This window comes from Eufriesea mexicana, unplaced genomic scaffold (genome assembly GCF_001483705.2).
Source record: "Eufriesea mexicana isolate 0111107269 unplaced genomic scaffold, ASM148370v2 scaffold1364, whole genome shotgun sequence".
NCBI classification, from domain to species: domain Eukaryota; kingdom Metazoa; phylum Arthropoda; class Insecta; order Hymenoptera; family Apidae; genus Eufriesea; species Eufriesea mexicana.
Genome location: NW_016909470.1, coordinates 421944 through 443516, shown reverse-complemented (window position 1 = coordinate 443516; position 21573 = coordinate 421944). Strand labels below are relative to the sequence as shown.

At 43.2% G+C, this 21573-nt stretch overlaps 1 protein-coding gene across 2 annotated transcripts in view; it reads right to left on the bottom strand.

The window, feature by feature from the left end:
* Positions 1-21573, bottom strand: part of LOC108547984 (nephrin) — a 149639-nt gene that overhangs the window by 14315 nt on the left and 113751 nt on the right. For both annotated transcript variants that reach the window (XM_017900735.1, XM_017900736.1), the window contains exons 10-11: positions 4483-4776; positions 1292-1612 (exon numbers count right to left, since the gene is read on the bottom strand). In XM_017900735.1, coding sequence (XP_017756224.1) covers positions 1292-1612; positions 4483-4776 — 615 coding nt within the window. The remainder of the gene's footprint in view (positions 1-1291; positions 1613-4482; positions 4777-21573) is intronic.

The window sequence follows — 21573 nt, the reverse complement described above, 5'->3', positions numbered from 1 at the left end:
CCATTTCGTCTTTATTAATCCTACGCTAACGAACAATATTACAAGAAAACAGAAGTATAACAAAAATGAAAGAGAATTGAGAAATAAAAAAAACAGAGAAAGAAACAGCGGAGAAAAAATTAATTTGGAAAAAGACATAATCTTTTCCATAGTTTTAGGATCGTATTACCATGGTTTGCGCAGTAACGCAGGTAGATTTTTCGTTCGTGAATCACCACACGACTGACGACGAGACGCGGGCCGTGGAGCACGGAGGACGATAATCGAGTTCGACGGGGACCGGAAGTCCGTCGATTTAGTTCGGCTGGTGGTGATCGAGGGTCGGTACGATCGGTGTCAAGCGCCTAATCGCGCGTCTACGATACCAGAGGCCGAGCAAACGCTGCAGCGTGACGGTGTCACATGGGAAACTGTCGTTTTTCCGCTTGTAAAACGGTTGTTCAATCACGGTAATGGAACTATCTCCATCGCGGCCACTTACGGAGAAATACGCTTTACAATGCGAAACCCCGCCATTTTCCATCGTGTCGTATTCTCCACGTGTACACCGAACGCGAGAGAATAATAAGATTCGACAAACTCGGAAAGGCGGCACACAAATTTCACTTTGTCCACATTTCCAACTCTATGGAGAGTCTTTCCAACGTGAGAGCCGAAGAATCGTGCAAAGAGTACGACGCGAAATCCCAAAATCCCGACGGGTCGTCGATTAACCGTCAGAATCCTCTCGCTGGACAACGTGATCGTTCTCTAAAGAGGAATCGTCTCAGCCGTATTCCCAGATATATAAAGTAGGTCCACGGAAAACTCATCGACACGTGTATTGCAGCGTTCGCTCGTTCCTGCTCCGTGGATCGTAAATAAACGGGTCGAAGCGGGTCTCTCTAACCAGGGAATAGGGTAGCTTCAGGCAGGATCGATGAGAAGGAACAGAGACACCGATGGTGGGATCAGAACGATGGAAAGAGAGAGAGAGAGAAAGAGAGAAAGAGAGAAAGAGAGGCAGACCACGCGAGTATCGTGTTCGTGACAGAGAGATAGAGCCAGAAAGAGGCAGGACGAAGAGCGTGTGGGAGTACTAAGAAGAAATATAGATAATCACGTGAGCTCTACGATGCAAGGCCGTGCAGCGTAGCAGACAGTGCTCGAAGGATATCGCAAGAGATTGTGCCATGTCGATCGCGACGAGCGTGACCGCAGGCATCGTCGATCGATAGATCGATCAATCGGTGAGATAGGCTGTGTTATCTTGGACATATCGGTTCGGTTGAAACTCGACGTCGAAACTCACCTGTTCGCCTCTCGGGCAGGTTAAGCGTGGTGGCACGGAAGTGGACCGTCTCGCTGCGACCTTTGCTGTTGCTGGCGTATATGTGCACGTCGTAGGTGGTACCTGGCTCTAGGTTGCCAACCGAGAACGACGCCACTTTGCTCGTCTGATTGTAGACCGTGGTGCTCGGTTTTGAGGATGTGCTGCTGGTTCCTGCCTCACGGTCTATCTGTATCGTGAACTTCTGCGGCAGACCACCGTCGAACCCCTCCGTGCACTCCACGTACAGCGAATCCGTCGTTTGGTTCAGAAGAGAGCAATTGTGCGGCGTGTCCGGGTGACCTGTGAAGGCGAATAATTAGTATGGTCGCGAGTCGGGAATCGGAAGTTTCGAGAGCTCCTGGTGGTTCGTGGATCGAGCTGTGTTTTGGGGCTAGCGGATAAACGTTTGCGGGATTTCGGGGTGAATGGGAGAGGTATCGTTGGTCGAGGAGATATTACCGAAGCGTTTAGTGGAAGAAATATAGCGAAGTCTCGTTTGTTATATTTTCTAATAAGGTTTCGCGACGACTCCGTGGAAACTCACTCGCTGTATCGAATATTCCTGAATAATAAAACCTAACTTTATTAATATCCGAACGATCTCGATATCTGACCGACTTTCCCACGTTAAACATCCCATATGTAGGTATATTTTAATATCCGATCGATTATGTCGTTTCGTTTCCTCCTTATTTCCCAGAGCTAGATGATAACTTTTTACAAACACATATGTCTGCTAAAAACTATCGTCCTAGAGGTATACACGTCATTAGGCCGAAAATCGACGAGGAACGATATCGCACGTACACACGGACGCTTAAACCCAACCTCTAAATCTGATACCTTTGGCACGACCTATCATGTAATACCCCGACCTACCACACAATGCGATCAATTCCCCGTTGGATAAATCCACTCTCTCCACTTACGGGGTTAAACACGATCTATTCCGCAAGTATGATTCGATCTTAAGCTCGAATCACGTCCAAACATACCGCGTCTTCCACCCTACACACGCTTCTCATCCCTTACACGCTTCTACTTCCTCGACTCTCATTTTTCCGTTCGGCAAGAACGATCGTTTAAAAAGTAACAACTCCGTCGGTTAAAGTCGCAGTAAAGCTATCTCTATTCGATAGAGCTATACGTGTATCCAGGCGGCGGAGCTATCCGGGATAGCTGACCCGTGATTGCGTCGAGGAGGCAAGAGATGAAGCGGCTCGAAGTCGGGGAAACTACAACGACAAACGTCTGCCTCCCCTAGACGAGAACGGAATACTGAGAGGCCAGAGACACCATCTTCCAGTCTCTCCTCGTTCACGTACCGACCAGTGAAACTGGCGTCTCTCAAACGACGGTGTTCGCCATCGTCTTTAATCAACAGATACGAGCTTAGTTAGGTTTTCGTTTCCGGTACAGACCCGAGTTTACCCTGGACTGTCTCGTTTTATGCAACGCCCTCTTTAATAGCGCTTTTTATGACGCCATTCCGACGGTTTAGTGCCTTCCACTAGTACTAAAGCACGTTTGTCACGTAGTGACGCGTCCGTCTACGAGGTCGCCTCGCAGTTTCTGACGGGATGCTCGCACGTCCTCGATACGGCACGATCCACTGAAGTTTTCGCGTGTTTCCAACCCCGAACTTCGCGAAAGTGTGCTCAAGAGACGCAACGCTCGCGTTATTTCGCTGCAGAGACATGCAGCACCGGAAAATACTCGCCAGTCGACGTTTAGAACTCTTTAATGGAGATTGTTTCGTTTGGGAGCTGTTGCGTTTTCTCATCTAGATCGTTGGCTAAATCGCTGCGACTCGATTCCTTTAGATTTATCGAATTTTCTTTCTTTTATAATCCGAATATTTTAGCTTCACGATGAAATTTGGAGATTCACCTTCGTCAAAAGTTATGAAGTAATCATTGACACGTAGAGTGCGGCGTCGATTTTGCTATATCTCCTAAAATATACAAATTAAAATTAAAGATTCGTCCTTTGCCTAATATCTCGTATAAAATCTATTCTTAATTTCAATTTATACACCTCGGAAGCCAGAGAATATTCAAAAATTCGCAAATCGTTAATCATTTTCGAACCATCCTCAACCCATTCAAGCATCTCCATGCACGTCAATAACACGCAGGCTCTGTTCTTTCTTAGCAACAAAGATCCAACGTTCGATAAATAATATCAACAACGGGTAGACAAGGCAAGAAAGCAGCTTGATCGCTCGCTGAGTAGAAGCTGTAAGGGCACAAAGGGATCGAGTAGATCGAATGGACCTCGATCATGATCCGCGACACAGCGACGAGTTTGAATTCGATTCACCTGCGCGACATGTTTCATCGAGAAGACTGAACCCCATAATTTCTTCCATAGAACAGCGAGATCACCGTTTCTGTTACGTTTCGTTAAGCGGTCGTCAAACGCAGAAAGGAGCGAGACACCTCGAAAAGGAAACGGACGTCCGGCTACGACGGCGGTCGTCGTTGTTTCTAATCTGCATAATGAGGAAACTTTTTAAATCTAATTTACGTCTATCAAGCATCCCTCGAGAGACACTTTTCTCCGGATTACTCGTGGCGTTGCACGGCCAGCCCGGTGGCTTGCACGACCCACTTCCCACCCCCTATAAATCTTGGCGATTTATATTTACTAAAATCTTAATTTCCTCCGTTGTGCAGACTGTTACATAATTAAAAACGAAGTTTTTCCATAAAGCAACCCGTGCCGCGCCGTGGCATGGCTGAATCTTCTCGCGGACACTATTTCAACGCGTATTATTTCAGCGCTTTTGCGCGTTGCACTTAAGGTAATGCGAATTCTCCTTGGATTAAAGGATTATCCGAAGACGCGCTTGGACGCTTCCGAAACGCTGGCTGCTCGTTAAAGATGAATGTTTTAATGTCGCGCGAAAGTTACCACCCCACTTCATCGATCTCAACCCCTTTATGCGTTTTAACGTGGGTATTCTTCTAAATTCTCGGCTTCGTTTCTTCGTTCTTCCTTGTACTCCATTTTTCTTTTCCTTTCCGTTGGCGTTAGAGAGGAGTCTCTCTTGGGAGTCTACTTGCTACTTCGAGTAATCGGTATTTAAATACTGAATCGGTGATGATACAGTCGTCAATGCGATGATAATAATTTCGAATTATTATTTAACGTAAGAGACAACTCACCAGCTGGCACAATGTGGTAGACACAGGGTTCGAGCTGTGTACCCTGATCGTTGGTACCCCAACAGAGCAGAGTGCCATAATCCAACTCCGTCATAGGTGTGTAAGAGGCTGTGGAGCGCGTTCGTTCGCGGGTGACGTGTGCCTGTGGTATGTCGATCGCCTCCATTGTATTATTGAACTTCCACATAAACGTTACTTCCGGTGGATTTGCCTCCAGCTCGCATCGTATCCTCGCAGTTTCCTGTCGCGCTACGCCGAACACCTTCACCTGGCCTTGGTGACAGACCGGGGTGACTGGAAAAGAAATAAATCCGTCAATTCAATTTCTTCAACCCGAATCTTATATTCTCCCGTTCTTTAAACGTTTTGGGGTCCCAAAATTCACGCAACATTTTAATTTTGCGCCACTTGCACGGTCGTGTTGCCAACGAAAAAAGAAAGACAGCGTGACAGCTGACAGTTCAGAGTTATTAAGAATGGAGCGCTACACGAAGGAACAACGCGTCTTCGTTGTTGGGCTATATTTACAAATTTTAATTAAAAACCTGCGCTTTCTGTCAAAATTACATGTAGCGTGAATTTTGGGACACGAAAATTTCACTTAATATAAAGAGAGGGTGTTCTTTGTTATATTTTATCGATTAAGTACGTGGTATTAACAAAATGGCGAATGGTGTAAATCGCGTCAAAAGTTTTCGTCCTAATGAAGATCAAGCGTACAACAGCATTAAGCAAAAAGCACTCCATTTATCTTAATTGTTGGAATATTAAGTTTATCTAGAGACTTATGAATCCCTTTTCCAGAAATGTCCTGAATTTTGTTTCCATAATTAAAACGGGGGCGTGGAATATGGAATATTTCGAACGAAAAGGATTATCACGGATTATAATGGGATTATCACTGTCCAACAAATTTTAACTTCTTTCCTAATCTGTAATATTCATTAGCAGGAACTTAAAATTTGAATTCTAATATATCGAATCAAAATCCCTTGTAACACCTTTTTCATTTCATCCAAAAATCACGCCATTCTAGAAAAAATTCGCAATTCCCAAAAACTAAAGGCGACGAAGCAATTTCGATTACGGTTTCACTTTCAGGGAAGTAATCTCTACAAGAAGTACCCAATGGATATTACAGATTAAAATTCGCGTTGTACAGTGTTATTAGTGAGTTCCGGAAAAGCCAATGATCCGCATCGATGATTTTCTCGTCTCGAAATTTCCTTGGGGCTAGTAGCTGGCTTTGAACGTTGAAACGTAAGTTGAGCCTTTTCATCCACGACTTTGAAGATGAGTGATTGACTGCTATCTAATATTCGTACAGGACAAAGGTAACACGATTATGGAGCACTATCCGTGATTAAGCATTAATGACACAATCGATGTTCGTGCGTCATTCCCAAGTCCTTGTCAACCACAAGCCATGGGCAGTATCAGATTTCGTGGTAACATAATATATAGTATATACATATGCGTGCGTGTGTATACACATATATACATATAAAATACACATCCTATATGGAAGGATGAGAAGCTGTCTATCGTCGAAGGATAGTAATACCATTATGGTGTACTCCTTTACTGCTGGTACGAACCCAGGATACCCATAAGATGAGAAATATTACGAAGAAAATGCTAATTAATTTTCAACCTTTCTTATTTTACAATTACATACGGTATTGCTGTAATACCATATTTATTAAAATCAAAAACGATATTCTAAATTCGTCATTTCTTAAATGAAAATCCTTCAATACCTTCTCTGCTTCAGAATCGAATTTCCAAAATGCACACGTTTTACTTTCACCAGATCTGTACATCAAAAGGATCAATAGCAGAAGCAAATGACTCTTTCCATATACTCTATCTCCATCGTAATGCGAATGTAATTTAATCAATATTTTCACAATAAAACGTTTTATTTCTTGCACAATTTCATTCATTCGCAGAGACAGAAACCACCACAAGTATAGACAAAAATAGTAATTCGAATTCTTACTAAATTACGAGTTTCCACGGCTTCTCGAAGTCAAACTTAAATTCCTCTGTTCCCAACGCGATAACCGGGGAGCGGGTAAAAAAAGGGGGAAGGATATTATCATTAAGAAGTCTCTTCCAGCGACGACTGTTCCAAATCCAGAGGGTGGAACCAGTGACAAAAGTTTGTAACATCCGCGGGGGTGGAGAAAGAGCGGAGGTTACCGTAGGCGGGTGCCGGATATCGCGCAGAATTTCCTGAGTGATCTAATCAATGAAAGGTCAGCCCCTTTTCCACTCACGGTCCTTTTCCCATTCTCCTTCTGCTACCCCGGTGTACGATCTCTATGTACCTACACGTTCTTTTACTTTCCGCTTCTACGTACAAAGTATTATTGAATTTCTAGGCGAACCTAGAGGGAGACTTCCGTCCCGAAGTCGAGGTCGCATGGGATCTTTTGTCAGGTTACACCGGGTATCTCTTTTCCCTCGACATCGTTGTAGCTGAATGTCAATTGTAGAAACTGCAGGAAATAACGATCGACCTTCGATGTCTTTGAGGATTGGTCCAGAGGAGGATAATCCGGGACATGACATTTCTCCTATGAATTATCGTCCATCCGTGTTACTCGTGCCCTTTAAACGTTTGCTTCGCGATTCTTCTTCGGTGGTCGCGCGAAATATTTTCGGGATATAAATAAAATAATAAACGCATGCACAGTGTGCTATTTGAATTCTGTTAAAAATGCAGGATCCAAAGGCCTGCAGGTGGATTTTCTTATTTGTTCTCTTCCAGTAAAGTCTTGGCTGAGAAATTGATCGGTTCTCGTATTTAAGTCTAGTTCTGACTGTGATTTATGTTGGTCACCATAATGTTCTTGGTTGCGATATTTATCGACGTAGTATAGAACGAGGTATATTGGGAAGTGACAATACAGCACAGCTTAATACTTGATATTATTTACTGCAAGCTACCATGATTCGTGCTCAGTTCTGAAACGGTGGAATTGTCAGAAAAGTTAGGGTGTTTTATTCTGCGGTTGAAAGATCTATCGAAAGATATTCTCCCCAGAGAGAAACTTTTAGCATCTTCGTTCGAACGGTTTCTAAAATATTAAGTGGCAAAGTTAAAAGAGCTGAAATATCTTATCGTAGCTGGACGTTCGTGTCATAAATACCAGCAACGTGCTTCTTTTCCTAGAAGTGCATTCTCTGAATAATGCGTCTTAAATTTTCCCCAGCATCTAAGTTCAGAGAGTCACGTAAATAACGAATAAAAGATACAAGAATAACAGTAAGATCTCAGGGACGATTAACGAAATTATCCTCAATTTTAATAATTTCTTGAAACATATACTACACGCCATTTTGTGAGAACGTAAAAGGTAAGGGTAAGGTTCAATACGTAATTAATTACATTCCAATATTCTAAGTATTATAAATATTCGCAATTATGTCTGCAGCAAATTTTCCTGTTCATTTCAAACACATTTCCTCGTTTCCAAATCACGTTGATATCCCACGATCCAACGAACCCAGAGAACTGTCTATCCATCGATATTTCATGGCGCTAAGACGATAAAGGCGCATCCAGAAGAAGAAAGAATGGCGGAAAGCTCGTGACACGGTGTTCCGCGTATTTCGACAGATTTCTCAGCGCGTTATCGAGTTCCCAAGTTCACGATCCACAGAGACGTTCCGCCATTCGGCCTCGGCGTTTCGTGCCAGTCACCGGGTATTTTTCCTCGCTGATAACGGAGTTAACGTCGCCCGATCGCCGCCATATTGTCGTACACGCGTTTACGAATTCACGGCGACTACGCCGGAACTTCCTATCGATTGTCCCCGCCCGCGTCCGCTGACAATAACGAATTAATGTCCGTCCATTAAGCATTAATGACGCATCGCCTATGGGCCAGCTACGTGCCAAGTGTCTCTGCTAACTATCATGGCGATTTATGTTGTCCGAATGCATAATTCAGTCGTCGTTTTGGCACAACATTATTGCAAAGGGATGAACCAAGTCGTGCTCGAAATCATCGATGCTTCCGGCTCCGTCATACTTCTCTCCGACCGTGTTTTAGATCTTGGATATTTTCTCACGTTTCCCGATTCTTCTTGAATTTATCTCCCGAGATTCGCCACTCTTCGTACTTCGCATAAGGGTGAAGCTTTCTTGAAGAACCACTTTCTATTATTCTTATTATTATTCTTCAATTTTTCTCCCTTGACGCAACTTTATATCATTCTTCTAGGCCATCTAGCCTAGGTTTAGGTCTATTAATTTCAGATTAAGAAACACTCGTTACTCGTGTCTCGTATTTCGAGTTCATGGAACAAAATGGTAACAGCTGAATTTTGCAGCCAGTAATTAATAGAATTTAGAAATTTACGAAATAGAATGGAAGTATACAGGAAGAATTCTCAGGTATAATTTTCAACGTGCTTAAAATCAATGGATTAGAGTGTAGGATATGGTAATAAGGGAAAAGCACAGATTTTGCGAAGGAGCAGAAGGGACACTTCAATGCAATATTTATCGCAGAAGTGAGAGAATTTTTTAGAAGTCAAGAGTAATTGCGATGTTTGAGGAGAGAGGATTTTAGGAACGCTCGTGAACGTTCGAGTGTCCAAGTGGTTGCCGACACGTCTGTGTTTGTGTGTGTACGAAAGTGAGCGAGGGTGAGTTCTTTCAGAGGTGAGCAGTGCGTGGCAAGAGGAGTAGGGTGAGAGAGTTCAGAGAGAATTTTTTAGCGACTGTCTGAGGAACGATTTCAAGGTGAAAATTTGACGAATAAATTTCCTTGAAATTTATCTGAATTTCTTACACCGCTAATTTATTTTCGAAAATTAACTGGATACTCTTATTTAACGATTATCACGTAAGAATATTTTTCTATTTTTTTCCAAAATATTTGATCGACGCTCATTTCAAAAACTCGACATTATGGCTACTTGCGACGATTAAACTACGTAATTTCCTCGGTAAAGATCCACCGAATTGGACACTTAAGCGAATGTACGCGTCGCGTATATCGGAGAGGAAATGGGACAGAACAATTAACTTCCGCGTTATTCGAGGATGAACTGGAAATAAATTTTTCCAATTTCAACGAATTAAGAGAATGTACGAATATTTTAATCAGATATATTTTTCCGAAACGAAACAAAATTTGATAAAAATAACGAAATCATTATTACCGTAATATTCGTGTCATGTATGCCAAACATTCTCGAACAAATTACTCCTCATTCAAAATAAATGAAATGTAATGCGAATAAAACGAAACAAAATAAAATAAAATAACGAAAAGTAGGATCGAGACATTTAATATTTTCGTAAATCCTTGAAACCCTTTATTTCGTATATTTCAGTTAAGAAACACGCGAATGTTAATAAGGAGAGAGTATTTAATGGGGCTAATTCAGCGAGAAGCGTAAAATCCAAGCTTTTAATAGCTACACATGTAAGTCAGACTTTATGCGAGTTTAAACTCCGAAACAGAAATACAGGCCGCGATGATAAATGGTACTTCCGTTAAAATAAATGCTTCGGCAAACTTATTAGTTAAGTGGATTTAGTAACGGATTATTAATCATCCGGCAAGACGTACGTCCCAGATTACTATCCCGTCGCAAACAGAATTATGTTCGGTCGTGTACAATTTGCATAATTAACAAATTAACTGGCCATAAATTTTTATGGGATACAGATATATCTATACCTGTAACATTAATTTACAACGCGAAATTCTTCGAAGATTTTGTACATAACTTTGTTCAATTTATTCTTCGTATTTTCTTCAATAATTAATTTATCACTCCGAACAGATCAAAATGCAATAATTTGGCGAAAATCAGGTACAATATTTCCCAAAATTATATGGGGTGCAATATTCCCCCTTTTTATATTTTATATTTTCCTACAGCAGTTTCTTAATTTTCTTCCTCCAATTTTCTATTCGCCCATATAACGGTCTAATTCCATTAAAAATTGTTTATTCCCTGCAATTTTCTTGCACAACGAATAAATTTATGAGCAGCAGTCTACAAAGGAGCTAAGCAAACCACTTACCTCGCCGCACTCGTGCATATTCACAAGAGAGCGCAAAACCTGCCGCCATATTTGACGTTCATTTTCCTCTAATTCACTCAGGTTGGCACATTAAAGTGGCCCTAATCTGCATCGAAGAAATTAACGAGTCGATGCTCCTCCGACCCAAAGAATCGATCGTTGCACGTTAGGCTGATCTTGCCCCGGACGCTTTGCAATATCCATTAACAGTGGTTAATTAATGTGTCTGATTAGCAGTAGCCGGTGTATCGATGTTCATGCATCATCTCGAGTCACAAGCATCCGTAACGCGTCCGATGTCTGCACACGCTAATCCGCTGATAAGTAGCGGTATTCCTGCCGACTAAACCATCGAACATGATAATCAACCCGATGCATTTCCGGTCTTTCGTGAAATCTTTGGTCCGTCATCGGCCATCGAACGTGCCCCCGTGACTTAATCACAGGGACGATTAATCCTCGAGATTCTTCCGTCCGAGGACTTGGAAAAAAATCGCGATCAATCTCTGCGAGATTTTCGCGTAATTAAATATAGCGTTCTATAAATTTGATCACGCTTCGTTGCAGCCCTGGAACGTTCTCCGGTGTACGTTTTGAGTATACTAGTTGGCGGAAATTTCGCGAAACTCGTGGGATTTCATTTTACACTTTTGATAAGTTTGGTTCTTGCTAGAGGATAGGCTAGCTATGAGGAAGTTAGACGCGATGTTTCTACTTCTGGGGCTGCCTCCATCATCGTCGACGGGCTCTATCGACGATCCGAAATCCGATTCAAAGGGCCTATAATTTTATATTCGCTTAATTGAAATTGTATAAGCTTTGGCGGGAGATCAAAGACCGAGCGAGAAGCGTGGTATTAGTACGGCGACGGCGCATCCGAAAGTAGCTCTGTAATCGCGTTATCGTCTTCGGTCGATATATTATGGATCTCGGTACTCAAGTAAATTTCGCGTTATTTGTGCTGCCAGCAGAATCTAAGCTTTTCGAGGAGAAGAACACGCGGTGGATCATAAAAATGTTTCGATAGGATGGTATTTCGATGAATTATTCTCGTGACAATACGCGTGACGCGTTAAGGGTTGATATTAATTTCTGCGATTTTTCTGCAACTTCCGATATTAATTATGAGCAATAAAAAATATTATGCGACTTTTTATTCAAAATGATACGTAAATTAAAGGTAGTTAATACGTAAATTTTTATTTCGATGAATTTTTCTCGTGGCAATATGCGTAACGCGTTAAGGGTTGATACTAATTACTCCGATTTTCCTGCGACTTCCGATATTAATTGTAAGCGATAGAAAATATTATGCGATTCTTTATTCCAAATGTTAAGTAAATTGAAAGTGGTTAATACGTAAATTTTTATTTCCACGAATTTTTCTTGTAGCAATACGCGTAACGCGTTAAGGGTTGATATTAATTTCTGTAATTTTCCTGCGACTTCCGATATTAATTGTAAGCGATAGAAAATATTATGCGATTCTTTACTCCATATGTTATGTAATGTAAATTAAAGTTGGTTTATATGTAAATTTTTATTTCTCGAGCTTTATCGCTAGAAAGTAGAATTAAATCAGATAATCGATGGTTAGTCGAAGATATTTCTTTTCATATATTCTATTACTACCTGCTTCATTGATCTGCACTTCTAAAGCACCTGTGGTTACCTGTCTGTGCTTCCCGTTACAATGGCTGACGTGTACCAACAGAGAATTCTCAACAGTATCGTCTAACCCCTCCATGTGTATACCATCCTCTGATCTAAGATCCAGTCTAAGCTGCTACTCTATGAGACGCATCTTCTCACTTATTACACATTTACATACTCCATTTCATTATTAATATATGCAAAACATCGATAGTCTATCCACAGGTTAACTTGTCCTACAGTCATCAAGAAATTTGTCACCTTCGTTTGACAAATCTTTAGACTTCTGAATTTCCAGCTGGAACTATCAAAACATTCCGATTTCAACCCTTCGCCCCTCCCAACACATAGCGAGGCAATTATAAAACTAGCAGGATGTACAGTAATTCGAAGAACCCCGGTGCATCACGGTCAGCATTATCGACGGAATCATCTGTATTTGCATTGGCAAAAGCAGCGACATCCCAGTGATCAACCGAACTCCATCGGCGTTAGGTGATCCGGGCCGCGTGAAACACGGCAAACAAACTCGGCACGGCGGGGTGAGGCAAGAAACAAGGGAGAACAGGGACGCGTATCAACAAGGGTTCGAAGCGGTTGAATGTGGAGTAGTAGCGGAGGACGGAATTAGTGGCAATTAGACGGAAGAGTGGGCGGAAAGGTGGGAAGGCTGGTTGCCGGTATCTCGTGGAGACACGGAGACGCGTGTAACGACGCGGAGATACGCCGTCGTAAAGAGGCGAGAGGGGTGGGACGGGGTGGAAGATGGTAAGTTTAATCGACGCGCAAAGGTACAAACTACTCGAAAGTACGTACGTGCGCGGAATTCGCTATGTCGAAAGGGCCAAACGGCGCGCATACGCAAACACGTGTGCAACGCGACCATAAGCGTACCGGCGCCGGAACTGGGCCGAGGGGATCATTGAATTCGTCGTCCCGGCTCCAGTATTTTCCCGCAGCACCGACGATTACCATAATGTATCGCGTTTCCCGTGGCGTACACGCGTGTGCACATTCTTTTAACGCGAGCCTGTTTCATTTGTGGAATTCGCAAATGAGGGTAGGTGCGGAATTGTAAGGTTCTCGTTGCTCAGATGCGGAATACGGGATGGGGTTGCAGTTTGAGAGTTTATCGATGGTTTTGGTGAAACACTGGTTGGTTCTGAGAGAGAGGACATAGGTAGGGGTTGCTGTGGTGTGCTCCAGATTCTTTGTACCGGGTCCCAGTGATAGGGGTAGTTAGTGGCGAATAATGTTACTTAGATGATAAAGTTGCAATTAAAATTGCGTTCTTTGCTTACGAGATTGGCGCTTGGATCCTTTGATCGTGTGTCATAGAATTTTATGATTATTTGGATACTCGAACACGACATGAAGAACGTGCTCCCAATCGCTTTCCTTGCGTACCATCTATTTAATATCTAATTCATCTCACGTATCACCTAAAATAACTGAATGGTTGAGAACCACTGATGTGGACTATATTATCTAAAACAGGGTTGGAAATATCGACTGCAGTGAAAAGACTTACTAAAGCAATAGATTCGGCTTAAAATTTTGTATATAATATAATCCTCCCTGATCCTACTTTTCATTCATTCGTTCATTCGCATCTTATCCCAAACTTGTCACAACATCGTCTGAAAAATTCCGAATTCTAGAATCACTGAGTATTTCAATTTCACTAGAGACAGGTAAAGCATCTAGATTTTCCTGTGTCACAATCAACAAACGCTACTGTATATTCACGCGAATAATCTCGAATTAAATTCGAATCTTCCCTTCATCCACTCGCATAAAACATCTTGTTCTAATATTTATTCCTACCAACGCGGACCAAGTAAAATTACGTTTGACAAATTCCCGCAATTTCAGCGGCAAATCTCGGCGCAACGATAATATTCATTCGCGAAATAATTCCGGATTCGAAGGGTGAATATTTCCTCCCTCGTTCGAGCCGACTAGCGTGCGCGATTCGAAGAAAAGTAATTACGCAGGGGTTCATTTGACGGCTGAGCCCATTAACGAAGTGCCTGTTTGCGTTCAAATTACCGGCGATCGTTCTCGCGTGGGGAACGTTTAGCGGCTTGCAATCTCGAGTGGCGTGATCTATTCGATTATTAATCGCCGGCGTCGTGGCTAAGCTCGAAATAAATTCCACGGTCTCTCGAGTAACGGGGGTGGTTGGCCTCGTGTCATTGATAAAAAGCGGCCCGACGACTTCGATTCTCTCCGGGGAGGGAAAGACGCAGGAGGGGAATGCAATTACGCGAAAATCGAATGACGACAGCGAGCTTGGACTTTCCTTGATCCGCGAACACCGGGACATCGATCCGTCTGGATGTCTAAAGACGTTACTGACGTCGACGTGATCGCGTTAGACGTCGCGACGCATTGCGGCTCTGTGAATTTTTAAGGGCTGTCACATTCCGCCGGCATTCGGCGCAGACTCGTTTATTGACAGGCCAACATTGACACCAGCCAACCCCTTTCGATCATCGCAACGAGCGTCTCGACGTTATCCATCGTACGCGTGGATCTCTGACCATGACACACGTTGCTTCCTATGAGAGCTAACAGTCCACGGTTTGAAGACCGTGTGTCGTCCGTGTTAACGATTTCAATGCAGGAACTATCGACCCGAGATATATAGTTAAATGTACCATGCGTAAATGATAATTCGTATTTTTAACAAGTGTGAAATAAAATACGCGAGACTAGTCATTTCGACTAGGATGGATAATGAATTTTCTGTAAGTGATACAGGATCGTCAATGGTTTACTCGTACTACTTAACAGGTTTACCACTATGGTGGTCACTGATGACGACTATTGATTTTTACGTTTAAACCTTGGTGGTCAAAAATGTCAAGCTGACGATGGACGATATCAAATAAAGCTAACCCAAACACGTTATAATTACCTGTGCTACTTAATACAATTATTTAACTCGGAAAAATCTACGAAAATATGTTTGACAGCGATAGGATACGGCGGATCTTTCTTCCCTACAATCGCCACGTTGTCGCAATATTTTCAAACGTTTCTTCCTATGCATTCGCGTTCATCAAAAAAGACTGCGTTTTCGGTAAACGAACTGCTCGATTAATAGGTTACTAGCCCTGACACGCGAAGGAGAAGAAAAGCAGCGGAGTACACGGTTTCGACCGAACCACTTGGTCCCCTACTTCACGAAACAATCGGCATTATGTCGACAGGGCAAACAAGCGGCTTGACCACGGCTTTTGAAACGGCGATGTCGGTGCACGTGGTTTCGCCGGGCCATTTAACAAACTCAAGGAAACTTTTTCCCCGCGGGTGGTCATAAATAAACCGGTCGGTTTAAACGACGTTTCAACGGGTCTGGTGGCCGAAATACTGGATAGCCGGTTATCCAACAATTATTTCTCATCTAACAATCCCTTTTCTCGCGCAGAACGTCACCGTGAACTAGGCTGGCATTTAATCCGCGCCTTCTTTGTCTCATCGTCGTGCAGCGAGGCCTTCCGAGTCCGCCATTTTACAGGCAACTAAGCGGCTTAAGATCAGGCCGAAGCGAGAGGCGAAGAAAGAGGGCCTCGCATAATTATGTGTCCTAAAACTGAATTGAAATCTTAAGCTTCGTTACCGCTATAAATGGAGCCCGAAAACGGTCGACCTTCTTGGTCTCTTTCACCACTCCACCCTTTTCTGTGTCCGCCGGGTGGCCCGGTGCCCCTCTCCGGTCTCGCTACGCCGCCATTTGCATGTAAATTATTACTAGGCGAAACACAAAGCGATAGAGAAGAGACCCAGGCTGAAAAGGAAACGCGAACGAATTGAGTCCAGCCGAGTCTCCCAGTCACTCTGCTACCCGGAAATGACTCCTCGTCCGGCGAATTGTGCACGCTCGTCGGAATACGCTAATTCGCGTCACCTAACGCTCGCGGAGATTCTAAGGTGCGCGTGGACGACGTTTGAATCGCGCGCGCTTTCTGGCTGGACGCTGTCTCTGGACCAGCTTGCTGTAACTGCGATGAAATACAAATTTTTATCCGCCGTTTGTCTCGGAAGCTTCTGGGCATGAATTACGCGACGAAGGTGTAGCATCTTTGCAGTTAAAATTCGTTTTAATCTCGAATTCCACGTTTACTTCCTACGAGTTGGATGTGCATCGTCTTGTGCTCTTCGTGGTTAGAACGTTCCTTGAATTTTCTTGCCAGCAAATTTTAATTTCAGGCTGTCTAAATTCTAGTCTTTAACTACTATATATTTTTACGATTACTGAAAATATCGAGTTCCCTTCATCTAGGATAATACTGACTTTCATCGTACAATAATATGCCGTCCATGAAAGGTAGGCTTTATTTATAAGAATTACAGATCGGTAGTCAATTAACGAAAAATTCCATAATACGAATTAAACGCGATATCGAAATACAATTCTGCGATGCTTCGCAGTTGGTCAGTAATCCGTAGAACGTTATCGAATTGCAAGCGATGTGTCACGCGAAACGCGATCGATTTAACAAAATGTACCGAGATTAGCAAGGAACTTGGACGCTAAATGACTGTCCGCAGCTTCGTTACGGCGGTAACTAATCGGGCGTAACAATTAGCCGACAAAACTGACACGGCCGAGCGTGCGGACTTGGCGTGCAGGTTCGAATGGCAGGGTCGAAAAACAAATCGTCCGCTCGGAATTCCGCTCGCGGAGTCCGACGGGGCTGGAGGACGAGGTGGGAACGCATACGTGCCACTCCCGAATCGGTCGATTCGCCGCACGCCACGCCAGGCTCGTCTACATACGTGTGCGAGCGCGTGTACATATGGCGCCTATGCAAATCCGCTCGCTAAACCTGCCGTAATGATTTAGCGCGGCTCTTAATGTCCGTGCAGGAGACTGACACGCGGTTCCGCCCACGCGACTGTCTTATGAAACGCTGTTTCTTCGCCGCAATTCGGTTATGCACCGCTGGAAGCCGTGTCTTATCGAGTGCTGGACGTCACAGGCCATCCCGATTATATACGACGGGGGTGGTTTCCCCCGGAGACTTTTCCGCGATCTTTGATCGATGGTCCGTAGAGTTGGGTGTCGTACAGGATATTCTATTTTTCGCGATTATTTAGTAGCGTAATGTGGTATTGCGAGCAGTGAAGGAGACTAACAAAGGAAATAGAATTAAGAGTGATAGCGGGACGAATGGGTGTGCGGTCTTACTTCTAAGTGAATACACATGGGAACGCTCGGGTCGTTTCTGGAAAAGCGAGGAATAATAAATAGCGGCATGAGGTTCGACTCGGGTGTTCAGGGCGATATCTAGGCAGTGGACGAAAGAACAAACGACAACGCGAAAGAATCATTTGGTCGGGATATCTATGAGCGTATCGAGTGATCGAGAAAGAAAGCCTGTGTATGAAAAGAGAGAGTTTTGACTTTAAGTAAGCATGCAAGGGTGCAAGCCTTCTGAGTAGAGGATCGTGTGTTGGACAGTTAGAGTTGAGAGAAACCTAGAGTAATATTTTAGTTAGATGAATGTGTTTTGTTACTAAAAAGGATTAATCCAGCAATAATCCTGCGATAATTTCTGGGAGGATAGAGAAGTTTAGTTGCGTTGCACACGCAATATACTGTGCTTTTCGCGATTATTTAATAATATGGGTATTAAGTGAATTGTGAAGTTAAGTGTCGTTGTATATGCAGAGTAGTGTATTTTCGGTGATTATTTAATATTGTCGTTAATTACGTATCATTTAATTAGACCACGTCGAGGTTGACATTTTTGCAACGTCATATTTTTGAAGATTTTAGAAAGATAATTTCATACAGGTATAATAAGGGCGCAGAGAAGAGGAAACGGAAATGTTGGTCAGAAATGCGGTGGGTCACATACTGTGCATTCTTGCTTAATAGCGTACGTTTTACTTGTTCTTTGTATTTTAATTATCCGTATGCCGTGTACCTTTCTTGCATCATTTTATGCCCCCCCCCCCTGAAGTGAAAATTCCTCGTATTAATGAATTTTCCAGCAATTACAAGTTACGCTACTAGATAAAGGCTCGAAATTGTAACTTTATGAAAATTTACCTTAGGGCCTGAATTCATTTGTATAATTTTCTCATAATGAAGTTACTAAATTATTCTGTACATGTTTACGAGTTTCTAGCCAACGTTTTGCAGTACTTAAAAAAAAAAAAAAGGAAGAAGGAAACTATTCAGCACTCGACTTTCCTCTCTCTGCTTCTCCTAAATGACATCCTGCGCATGCTACGATTGTTTAATCTAGAGCTGCATTTATTGCAACATTTTAACAAACTTTATAATTAAAAATAGCCACGTACATAATTTACTTCCACGTAGAAATGTAATTTCCTAAAAATCTGTTTAATTCTCTAAAGCACAAGTGCTGTAAAATTTATATTTAAATTATGCTATTATGTATTACGTGTAAGTGAAACATCTGGAACTATACGCTATTAAACAATAGATTCCACAGGTGGTTCCTTCCTCGATCAAATCACTTTACCAGCAACGATCATTCGCTGATATCTTAACTATAATAATTTATTCTCTCTCTCAAAACTACCCTACGTCACACCTGCATTTAACATCGATATTATCTTCAATCCCCATAAATTTTTAATTCCAAACATGACTCTTAAATTTTCCATACGTTTGTAGAACAGAATGATCTATTAGCATACTCGAATTAACTACATTCCGTGCACTACAGCTAATTCAATCGAGTGAAGAACTTCCAAATAGAGGAAATCGGCCAAAGATTTTAACTCACGACAGTGGTGACTTGGAAATTTCATAATTATATTAAATTTTCTTCCAACGACTGTCATGTACATACCATTTGGCAGACTTCAATTCCGAATATCGCTGTCGTTAGAGGTGTGCGGCGGCATCCCGAGGTTCGAGACGGGATCTCGGATATTTTTGGGAATCCTTGCCATTTTCAAGATTCCCTGACACTTTCTGGATCTCGGATACTTTCAGGAATCCCAAATATTTTCGAGACCCCGTCTCCTTCTCCGTCCCTATATTTTCCAGATCCCTATCTTCAACGTATTTAATAATAACCAATACCACGTTCAATTTTTATCCCTCCAAGAAACGGATGTTTGAGAAATTATATCGTCGTCGGATTTCACCAAATTTGCTAGACACTTGGGAAATCTAAGCTCGATTCTGCGATGGATATTCCGTTGCTTCGTCGTCTCAGCCAGTCGTTATTTACACCCGTAATCCCGCTGTCCATATCGCGCGCGATCGATCTTCCATCGTTCGGTTTCCGCGCGTCTATGGCGTCGCGTGTGCAACCGTTACAGGCGTAATCCGGTGTCTCAAGTCCCGCTGTAACTTACGATCGACTGACAGTCGCTCTCACCTCGCGCGTCCATATGGCCAGCCGGGCAAATCAGTGTGTAATGTCCTTAACGCCGGTAAACTGCCGCGGCTAATCCGCTGGACCGCGTGGCGGCCGCTTGAACACGCTGCAACTGCGGACCATCGACGAGCTACCGTCTGACACATGCCGGAATTCACCGACCGAGCACCGTGTTCCCGTGCTCCTGCCATGTCCGCCGGGTTAAACGGCCCGTCTGAGGCAGTTAAAGGCGACTGCCGCGGTGTTTGATGAGATTCGAATCGTGCGCACACGCATGCACACGTATGCACGCGGAACGCAGGATGGATCGTGCGGAATTATGCGCGTGTGCGCCACGTGGCCTTCCGATAGCCAGAGCCCGGAAGCTGCCGGAGGATCTGCGCGCCCGTGATGGAGGAGAATGGGAATGCCCTGCCGCCAGGGATGCTGCGTTTCATGCACTCCGGTATGGTGTTGCGAGATTTTGCGGCTCGCGTGATTTATTGGGTCAGGGTTAGGGTGAGAATGAGTCCAGTTTTTGGGTGTGAAGGTGTTGGGTATTATCTTTTCCATGCGATGGAAATTAATTTGTTTGGATAATTAGAAAGGTGCACCTTCTTTTGAAAGAAGGAAATTTTTTTCTGATGTGATAGATACGGATCCTTTTGGTATAATGTTCAGTCAAGCCTCTTATTATAGGTCCATGTTGTTTCGAAATAATATTAAAGCAAAACTTGGAAAAAATACGGATTAATCCCTTCCCGTACTTTAACGAGTCTGACTCGTGATGAAGCTGTTGGCCCAAACGTGAATATCACGAGGCAGACTCGTGAACAGAAAATCGGCCCAAACGTAATCATCACGAGTCAGGCTCGTATCGCGATGGTTTTCGAGAATCAGTCTCGTCTATTTGGACCAGGATTTCGTCGAGCTAAATGGCACGAGAAGGGGTTGAAAGACGTAGAGAACTACAGATAATCATGTTGTAAAGCAATTTTTTGATCATGCGATAAGAGGGAGTCGAGTGAATATTCTAATAACCTGGATATTTGCTCACACCGTGATTACGGAATTTTTAAACTTTCGACGACTTCGACGAATTTTTTCCTCATCACAAAACTTTACGGAGATCTAACGAAAAGATAATTGATCTTCGTACTTGTCCTACGATCGAACGTTTTCTGTCCAGAATTTCTTGAGACAGCTAGAGCCGTGCATCAAGCTTAGAGTAATTCGATCCAGAGATCACGGGACGTATTTCAAAATTTCGTCCGATCCAGGTGACCGCCCGTCGAGGATAGTTAGAGCGGAATTTGATAAAACGCTGAACTCCCGAGGAGCTCGGTTTTGAAACAAAGTTTAAACAAAGTAAGTTTAAAGTAAATCCGAGGCAGATGAAGACAAGACGGTTCGGCTCACGGAATGGACACGGCGAGACCGAAGTTGGCACGGGCTGAAATTAGGATAAATACTTCAGCCATCCTTTGCGATGCACGAACTTTGACGTTGGAATTTACCAAATTTTCTGCGTTCTAAGAGCCAAGGAAGCTTGAAGTTCCAACGTTGTAAATGGACAGCAAGATCGATGGTGTTGCGAGAAGAATCTCGCGAAATCGGATTATTCCGAGTTATACGAAATTGTTGCAGGGACCGTCAAATTTACGGCGAAATAAATTCCAGCTAAATCCGCGATAAATTAAAACGACGCAAATTCGATAAAATCGAAGCGAACGCTATGGCACAGAGGAAGGGAAGGGAGTAAACGTATCCCGACTTCCTTCCCGAAGTTCGTTCCCGAATGGACAAGCCAGGCAGTCTTCTACGTTCTTATCGGCGAGAGAATTTGAAATTGGAGTGCTGTAAATTGAAAGCAGAATCGACTTTGGATTGGACCGTCATGATTCGATCCTAAGGAGTGGATGTGATAAGATCTTAGTCGATGCTGCTGAAATCAGAGAAAGTGTACTTCCTTCTATTTTCCGTGTTCACGAACCGTGTCAACCAAGAATTTTCGACAAGAGACACTCT